Genomic DNA, 9909 nt, shown 5'->3' with positions numbered 1-9909 from the left:
CCTATCCTCTCACTTCCTGAGCACTCGCGCTTTGATCTCTCAGCAAACCAGCATGGTCCCCCACCTCTGCATCAGGGTTAATTAGCTCTGGAGCAGCGTTCACCTCTGCCTTCCTCTGAGACTTCAGAGCAAGTGTTAACTCTCAAAATCAGCACAACTGATCCCTTTCCCTTTAGGTGTGTGGTGTGAACAGATGGAGCAGTCAGAGTCAAATCACTGGATTGCTGCTAATGCAAACATTCCACTTTCCCTAATGGGCTACTTAGGGCATGCAGGAGAAGACTGATAACAATCATTTATTACCTATTAGCTTATCTGACCCTTTTTCCAAGAATGACTAAAATATCCTTTGAAACCCTTCTTTCACACCTTCTGGATCTGAGGCAATTGTCCAAACTAAGAGAGGGGTTTCATTTACAAATTTAACCTTGACTGCAAAAGACAACCAAGGTTGAGAAACTACTAATATAATGAGTTAGTTAGCATCTGTGCAAAGAGAAACAGATTTACATCAGTGGCCAAATACTCTATGAGACTTTGTTTTTCTTTCCATCGACGTTACCGGACCCACAGAGTGCTTGCGGCATTTTCTTTTGTTTGTGTGCGTGTCAGATTTCTAGCATCTGCAGTTTTGTTTTGTTATCATTTCATCAGTTTAGCGTTCAAATATCCAATATCTTCACATGACATTCTCTATTTACTGTTTTAGTTGGTGTATTTGCCAGATCGCTGTCGGATCTGTAGGGTCACACTCCGGCAAGGAAACAGATCTTGAATTTCCATTCAAAACAACCCAGGTATTTATCTACCACAATCAATCAGCTCAATTTTCAATTGACTAACATCATAGTTCCTGGTGATATGGGCCCAAAATTTCCTTTTGCATATGTTTGTCAGTCAATATAACTTTTCTGCGTGTCAGCCTGAAACACCAGTGCCTTTTTTTGGAAATACTAACCTTTTTCATATCAAAATGAAAACTATTCATAATTTAAAAATTACAAGAATAAACTGTGCAACGCCTTTTCATTCTTAGATTTGGTAGTCAATGCTTTAAGTGGTGTTTAATACTGATAGGAATGTTGCTCTCTGGGGTGGCTCGCCACAGTAACTGGGGTGCTTCCGCTAACCAACCTGTCCACTACTGTGGTCCTTCGCCACTGAGTCCTTGCAGTGACTGCACCAACTTCAGTGCGTCCCTCAGCACGTACCCCTGCAGCTCGGAGTGCGCCAGCCGGCAGCGTTCCTCTATGGATATTTCAATGTGTTGGCAATCCAACAGGTTTCGGGCCGACCGAAGGGCACCTTTCACTGAGTTCATGATCTGCCAGCATCACTTGATGCCCATCTGTGTGTCCGTCCCTGGGTACAGCCTGTAGATCAGAGTCCTCTGTCACGTAACCCAAAACACAGGCCCTCGCATCTTTCTTCAGCAGGTGTGTTGGAGCAGGAGTGGCCGCAAGGAATTCTTGGGTTAAGCAGGAGCTCTGCTGGACACCTTACATGTGTGGTGTTATTGGGCTTGAGACAACTTTACTCTTATACTTTGAGAAGTAGCATTTCATCAAATAAACCAATCTTTCACCCCAGAGGTAAAACTGAGTCCATGTAGCATAGTCTTTATAGATAAGATTGGGTTTAAGTTTCAAAAATATCCCACACAGATTTACAATTCAGTGAGGAGCCATTGTATTTTGGCTTCTAAAAATAAAAGAAACAGAGAGATTGGACATCAGTGACATTCTGCATTGCTTTGAATCTTCCCTACGTTCATGTTGGGGCCTTGATTGCAACCATAAGCACTTCCCCACCAATCAGGCAGAATTAGAGAGAGAACTAGTTTGAGAAAAAGAAAGGAGTTTGCAGCAGATTCCGGAATGCGGTGGTCAACATTTTTTTGGGGGGAGAATGCATTTTGGACTGCTGATGTTGGGATCAAAGTAATTGCTGGCAGGTATTAGCTATATCAGTAAATACTCTGGTGCCTCATGGGTTAAAGGGGCGGCATGCTAGCATCGTGGTTAGCACAACGCCTTACAGTACAAGTAACCCAGGTTCAATTCCCACCACTGCCTGTAAGGGGTTTGTATGTTCTCCCTGTGACCGCGTGGGTTTCCTCCCACGGTCCAAAGACGTACCAGTTAGTAGGTTCATTGGTCATTGTAGATTGTCCTGTGATCAGGCTGGGATTATATTGGGGGTTACTGGACAGCATGGCTCAAAGGGCCAGAAGGGCCTATTCCACACTGTATCTCAATCAATAAATAAAATGATATTGTGTTAATTCAGGTTTCATCGTTCATTTTCGGGGAGCTTGTCAATGCTAGGGCAGAGAAGAGAAGCAGATGTCTTCCTTGAAGGGTATTAGTGAACCAGATGGATTTTTTTAATGACAATCGAATAGTCTGTGGTTATTATTACTAACTTTAGTTGTTATTCCAAATCAACATTGGATCTACATTCCACTATTACCATGGCAGGATTTGAACTCAGATCTGATGACAGAGTTCCTGGTCCGGTAACTTAACCTAATTGCTGTCGTCACTATTCAGAGATTGTGTTGCTACAGTAATTACTTCTGCTTCTGAAGGGGGCACTTTATAAACAAAGTTACCCCTGCTTACTAAACTGAGCTTATGGTCACCTACCTCATCTAGAAACAGTAGTCAATAAATAATTTGTGGGAAGATTATTCTCTGTCACTAAACTATATCAACTTACCTGCAATTAAAGTTTTCCTCTCAGAGGTAATGTAGGCATAACCTCTGTGCAAGCTACTCTTGTACACACGTTATGCCTACATTAGTCACCTGCAGTTTACGTAACAGAGATAAGCCATCCACCCTACCATCTGTGCAGCTGATTCCTCCGTTGATGAGTACCAAAAAAGCCAGACGTTACTTTTCCAAGCTGCATAAATCATTATCTTCCTCATAATTTAGCCCTTTTCAATGTTTCAATGGTAACATCCCACCTCTCAGGTACCAAGCTTGGGCCCGAACCATGACGGGTTGTGCCCTTCCAAAGACGCTGCCCCTCTTGCTCAGTTCTCCTGCATCTTGAAGGTGTTGCTCCAGATTTCCAGTATCTGTGGGATCTCCAGTGTCATTAATGGAGGACTCCAGCTGTGTTCCAACCTGCATTAGTGTAAATCTTACTACCTTCTCAAGTCAGCTCTCTGAAGGTAAAAGTGCATTGGCCTATGAACTTTCTATTTGCACCTATCAACTAGCTTTCAGTGATGTGTGTGTGCACGGACCACATGATCTCTTTGCCCTTCAGCTGCCTTTCTTACCATTTAGGCCTGGTCTTTTTCTCTTGGGTAAAGTAGGATTACCTCATCCCTCCTCAGATTTTCCACAAACTTTCCCAGTCAGTTAATGTATCTGTCTAACTTCTTTCCAACTAGGCTACTTTCAACAAATTTGGAAACACAACCAATGTTATTCATTAAAAGATGGTGCGGGGGCAGGGGTAGGGTATAGGATAGATTGTCAGAGATATTCCTATAGTGTGGTAGTTTAAAACCAGAGGTCATTGATTTAACATGAGAGGAGAAGCATTTCAAGGACCTCTGAGAGCAAGCTTTTCACATAGGCAGTGGTGGTCGTATGCAATAAGCCACCAAAGGAATTGGTAGAGGCTAATACAATGACAGGACTTCACAAGATTGTGAGCAACATGGGCGAATGCAGGATGATGGAATTAGTGTAGATGGGCATCATGGTTGGCACAGATGAATTGGGTCAAAGGGCCTATTCCTCTGCAATGAACTTTATGATTCTATGAACATCTCAGATGTACAGAGCCTTCCCACCTATCTGCAGGAACTCCAATAATCAGCATATCCTTCAGATAACTAAACCACATCAGTTATCTGGTTATCAACGTAATTATCAATTCACTGCTGATTAATTCTGACCAGCACTCATTTTTCTGAGTGCTCTTCACTCAGTCCATGGCAAGTTTCTGGTAACTTCCCTGCAATGGGTACTAGAAGGTAAACAAACAAAACTACCGGTGCTGCAGATGAAACAAAAAGAAAACTCAATACTGGGAGGACTCATCCCATTGTTGTTTGTCATCTGTATCAATGGTTTGATCAAGAATGTACAAGGCATGGTCAGTAAGTTTGCAGATGACACTAAAATAGGTGGTACAGTGAACAGAGAAGATGATCAAAAATTATTTACTTATTGAGATACAGCACAGAATAGGCCCTTCCAGCCCTTCGAGCCACGCCGCCCACACCCGAGCCCAATCACAGGACAATTTACAATGACCAATTAACCTACTAACTAGTTGGTCTTTGGAATGTGGGAGGAAACTGAAGCACCCGAAGGAAACACGCGCGATCGCGGGGAGAACGTACAACCTCCTTACAGGCAGTGGCGGGAATTGAACCCCGGGTCACGGGTACTGTAAAGCCTTATGCTAACCACTACACTACCTTATTACAGGGTGATCTGGATCAGATGAATAAGTGGGTCAAGGAATGGCAAATGGAGTTCAGCTTGGAGAAGGACGAGGTGTTGCATTTTGGAAAATCAAGTCCAGGAACGACTTTCACAGTGAACAACAGGACCTAGGGAGTGTTGTAGAAAAGAGGGATCTTAGATCACAGAGCACAAGTACATGGTTCACTGAAAGTGGAGTCATGGGGAGATAGGATAAAGAAAGCTTTTGGCGTATTAGCTTTCAGAAGTCAGGAAAATGAGTATAAAAGTTGGCGTGGAGTTCATGGTGTGGAGGTACAAGATTCTAGTGAGCCTGCATTTGGAGCATTGTGTTCAGTTTTAGTCTCTATGCTAAAGAAAAGATGTTATTAAACTGGAAAGAGTGCAGGAAAGATCTACAAGGATGCTGCCAAAATTTGAGGAACTAAGTCATAGGGAGAGGTCGGATAGGCTCAGACTCAATTCCTTAGAGCGTAGGAGACTTGAGAGGTGATTTTATAGAGATGTATATAAAATCATAGGCAGGGTACGTATGCTCATTTTTTCCCCAGGGTTGGAGTATCAAGAACTAGAAGACACAGGTTCAAAGTGATAGGGGAAGGATTTAAGAGGAACTTGAGGGGAAACTTTTTTTACACAAAGAGTGGTATCTACGTGGAATCAGCTGTCAGAGGAAGGTACAGTAACAACTTTTAAAAGGCAGTTGGACAGCTACATGGATAGGAAAGGTTTAGAAGCTAATGGGCCAAGTGCTAGTAGTTGGGAATAGACTGAATGGAGCATCTTGGTCAGCATGACCAATGGGCTGAATAGCCTGTTTCCATGCTGCGTGACCCTATGACTTATTACTCAAGCAGCACCTGTTTAAAGAGGAAACAGATCAAAGACGCTTCATCAGAACGGATACTTGATTTACCGGTTTGCACTGACTTCATTTCTTATTTCCTTCCTTCTAACTAAAGCTGCAGCATTTGCAATATTCAAATCCAATGCTGCAACTCCCAAGTTAGGGCTTGGAAAAAAATGACCAATGCATCTGCATTATCTTCTAAGTTGATCAAACAACTTCTGGAAAATGAGCATAAGAAATTCTGGAGAGGGTGATAACTGAGAGAGCAAAGAGGGAGGCTGAGTAAGTAGTCAAGGTATCAATTACTTTAAAAACTGGCAGATGGAGACAGAAATGAAGAAAAAAGAAGAAACATTAAGATATACTTACATCAATGGAGAGAACAGAATAAAGGAGAAGTTACACAAAATTGTTAAAGTCACACTTACGTCTTGAGAGCTTCAATGTACTCAGACAAATGTTCCATGACCTTCTGTTGGACGTTGTTGGAGTAATGTGGAAGGTCGAAGTTAGAGTGGCCAGGGTGGGAATAGGGCAGAGGATTAAAGCAGCAGGCTACGGGTAGTTTAGGGTTACCAGTGCGGGCTGAATGACATTCTGCAACATGGTCATCCATCCATGTTGGTTGTTCTCTTATTAGAGTTTTTAGTCCAAACCATTAGATTGGAAGAAGTGCAAATGTACTTGGAAGGTCTGTTTGGGTTACATTAAATTGGAAGAAGTGCAGTAGTCTCCCTGGGGGTGAGGTACATTTCTCTGTAAGGTTTGTGATGAATGTAATCCTTTGATGTTAACAAGAGGACGATGATGAGTGGTATCATTGTGAAGTACTCCCTTTTTACCATTCAGGAAAGGGGATGTACTTATCATGGCTCCCTGACTTGCTGTTCCCTTTCCACCAGCAATTGTCTATTTGACATCAACTTAACTTCCCATGCAATTGCGGGGAATGCAACCCCACTTCCTGTCCTGCCATCCAGAATATTGCACAAATTGACAATGGACGTGCTCTTTATCATCAGATTTGGTTTTGGGGAGGGAATTAGGACTTGGACCCAATAACTCAACAGGGGCAACAGTAGTGCCGTCCAAATTAATGGACAGGAAACAGAGGGCTTCCCCATCATCTGGAGTCAGGCGTACTGCCCACTCTCCCATGCCTTGTTCCTGGGTTGCATTAAGCCTTTTACCAAATCCAGCAGAAAGGACATAGATGTAAGAGTGGTAACGATGCCAGGCATTCGGGACATTCAGGACAAGGCCTCGGTGAACTTGAATGACGTCAGAGTCTTCTGCTTGGGCCCACAACATGTCAATGCCTTGCAGATGCATTGTTAAAAGAGGAAGCAAGAAATACCCTGACACATTGTAAGATAATATATTAAACTGATGCCACAATGAATGCAGAAAGTATTGTTCCAAATGTATTTGCTGTATATATTATGAATGAAGTATATTTTTGATATAAAAAGGTGTAATGTTAAATGCGTCTCATCATCCATCAATTAAATATTTTCCTCCAGTGTCCTCTGGTTGTGAAGTGCTTTGAGTCCCTGTACCCAGTTTTTTACACCAGGAAATTGCTGCAGCTCATGGCATTAAATGGTCATCTTTCGAGATGGCTTACAGAAGGTGTTTCTGAAATTACAAAACTGTAATTGAAAATTGATTGTTCAAGTTCATATCCTGGCCATTATGAATATGTCCTGAACCAAATAATGTATATACAGAGGCTGGTCTGAGAAAACAGAACATATTGTTCACTTGAATTGGTCACGCACAGTGTGTGTGAACTGAAGCGTCAAATCAAATAGTTAGTCAAAGGTAATAACGGACAGGGATACAAAAGCAGTAAGTTGAACGGAGATTCTGCTGAAATCTCATCTCATTTGAAAGTGAATCCTAGTGCAGTACTCACAACATTTCTGTGAGGATTGTGGTCAATATTATCCATATGAGGAAGGTGGGGTTTTGTACCCTGATGGAATGAGATGAAGTGGCACTGTGAAAAATCTCAATCTCTGCTTTCTTCAGCTTCTACGAACTGACTTTTAAGCACGTTGCTTGGGAAACTAACTGAGAAATGCTTCAAAATTAGGTTGGTGCCTCACGCAGAATGTGAATGGTTTCTGCAATTTTCTTTGGAAGTATTTACTTTTTCTGGTGTTCAAGGAATTTACAGGTGTAACTTATATCTGGCTGTTGGCATATCTGCAGAAAATATTCAGATAGAGACTTGGCTATAGCCAGAACTTTAAAATAAGTGAAAGACGCTGAAAGCCATTGGAATTCGGGATACAAGCAAGCAGGTCTTTGGAACTGTGAATTTACGTTAATCTGTACAAAATGAATATAACTAAATGTGAAAATTGTGATTCTTCCAATGTGATGTCTCTTCTGCGGGAAGAAGCGGCTACAGAGCAGTACTCCATAAACGTCTCCCACACTGCAGAACTCCGTGCCTTACGTAACCTGGCCCAGAGATCATTTCTTGCTATGTCTCAGCAGGGAATGAATGGTTTGGTCATTCCTCTTGCCGTCTGTCTTTTTGCCTCCCTACTGGCCACTCCTCTGGTGCTGATGGCCATCTTTTCAAATAGCAGTCTTCGCCAGGAGACCAGGTACCTTCTGCTTGCCAACACTATGACGAATGATTTAATCTATTCAATACTGAACACCTTTGTTGCCATCCTCAATACGGTGAGAGCTGGAATGCCCAAAGTAGTTTGTGAATTGATCTTGTTCCTGCTAACTGTGGCATATTCGAATGGAATTCTAACAATCACTGCTATGGTGGTGGACACCTACGTGGCCATTGGCTGGCCTCTTCACTATCCACTACTTTTATCCCGTTCTAGAGCAATTAAGATCATTGCTTGCATATGGATTATCTCCGTCAGCCTTTCTTCTGTTCTGCTCATAATAATGCTGTGGACACAGAAGAATCCATTTTCCTCATTCACAATGTGTGTGGCACCCTTGGTGCTTTTGTCTTCTCCATTTGGAGCATTTTTGTTAAAATGTTCTTTTGGCATTGTATTCCTCTATTTTCTAACTTGCTTAGTACTGATATCAAGTTTCTATATAATGTTATACTGCAAAACAAAGACATTGGGCATATGGGTGAACAACTCAAGGGCAAAACAGACCTATCTCATCCATTCAGTGCTGTTGCTTCTTTATTTCTCCCCTCTGGCTGTGCTGGTAGTCGGGGTAGTGATTTATGGAATGCACCCGACTGAGACCCAGGCAGCAATCTGGATCATTGTGTCAGTAAATGATATTCTGATGTTACCAAAAGCCGTGAGCCCCTATGTTTATGGGCTGAGATATCGAGAGATTACAAACACAATCCGATCATTCTTCACTCTGAAGTCGAAAACTCAAGTAAGGCCACTGTGAAGCAATTTGAGCAGAAAGGTTGGTAGCTGCGGCGCACTTGATTTCTCCTTGTCCTCTCTATATTGCCCTGATCAGGATTTTGCACAAGTAACGTCCACTCGGCATTGTGTAATGCATAGAACCCGGACCACGGCAGAGGCTGTCTGACAGATGCCCTAGAATCTGGAGTAGAGACAGGCTAGTCAGCTCACCAGGTTTATCATAGTAGCATCTAAACCTCAAAAGTGTCTAAGTTATTATTGTGCAATTAAATCTTCAGACATTTAAAATTTAAAACACAATTGTTACATTGCCCAATCAGTATTTCTGATTTCTGACAGCTTCTCTTTTAGTCCCTTTAAGTTAAAGGTCTATGGGAGGCAGTTTTGGAAATCAGTTTGCGAAGGACTGCTACTGCCCACACTGGAGCCCATTCATCACAACAGGAACAGCCGGTTGTGAAGTATCAGTATCTGAGCAGGGAGGCGCAACTTTCAACATTCACCAGCATGTTGTGGTGGTCAAATCCCTGTAACTAGATGCTGAAGAGACTCGTTGTGCTGGGGAGTTGCTTGGTGTTTCTGAAGCATTTGCAAAGTTTTGGGTGAGGAGCAGACAATAGAACCACGGAACATTACAGCACAGTACAGGCCCTTCAGCCCTCCATGTTGTGCCGACCCATATAATCCTTAAAAAAAGTACTAGGCCCACACTACCCCATAACCCTCCATTTTTCTTTCATCCATGTGCCTGTCCAAGAGGCTCTTAAATACCCCTAATGTTTTAGCCACCACCACCATCCCTGGCAAGTCATTCCAGGCACTCAGCACCCTCTGTGTAAAAAACTTACCCCTGATGTCCCCCCTAAACTTCCCTCCCTTAATTTTGTACCTATGCCCTCTGGTGTTTGCTATTGTTGCCCTGAGAAACAGGTACTGACTATCCACCCTATCTATGCCTCTCATAATCTTGTAGACCTCTATCAAGTCCCCTCTCATTCTTCTACGCTCCAAAGAGAAAAGTCCCAGCTCTGCTAACCTTGCTTCATATGACTTGTTCTCCAAACCAGGCAACATGCTGGTAAATCTCCTCTGCACCCTCACCATAGCTTCCACATCTCACCAGAGATTTGTAGAGTGCAACATGACCTCTCTACTCTTGAACTCAATCCCCCTGTTAATGAAGCCTAGCATCCCATAGGCCTTCTTAACTACCCTATCA

The 9909-nt window shown here is 42.7% G+C and overlaps 1 protein-coding gene across 1 annotated transcript; it reads left to right on the top strand.

Moving 5' to 3' along the window:
* The first annotated feature begins 7653 nt into the window (after nucleotides 1–7653).
* LOC140724575 (probable G-protein coupled receptor 148) lies at nucleotides 7654–8709 on the top strand. Its single transcript, XM_073039005.1, has one exon. It carries the CDS (start codon nucleotides 7654–7656, stop codon nucleotides 8707–8709), a length of 1056 nt encoding a protein of 351 aa, XP_072895106.1.
* The last annotated feature ends 1200 nt before the right edge of the window (nucleotides 8710–9909 follow it).

Source organism: Hemitrygon akajei, chromosome 3, assembly GCF_048418815.1.
Source record: "Hemitrygon akajei chromosome 3, sHemAka1.3, whole genome shotgun sequence".
NCBI classification, from domain to species: Eukaryota; Metazoa; Chordata; class Chondrichthyes; order Myliobatiformes; family Dasyatidae; genus Hemitrygon; species Hemitrygon akajei.
The sequence above is the reverse complement of the archived record's forward strand: the minus strand, read 5'-3'. Positions and strand labels throughout refer to the sequence as shown.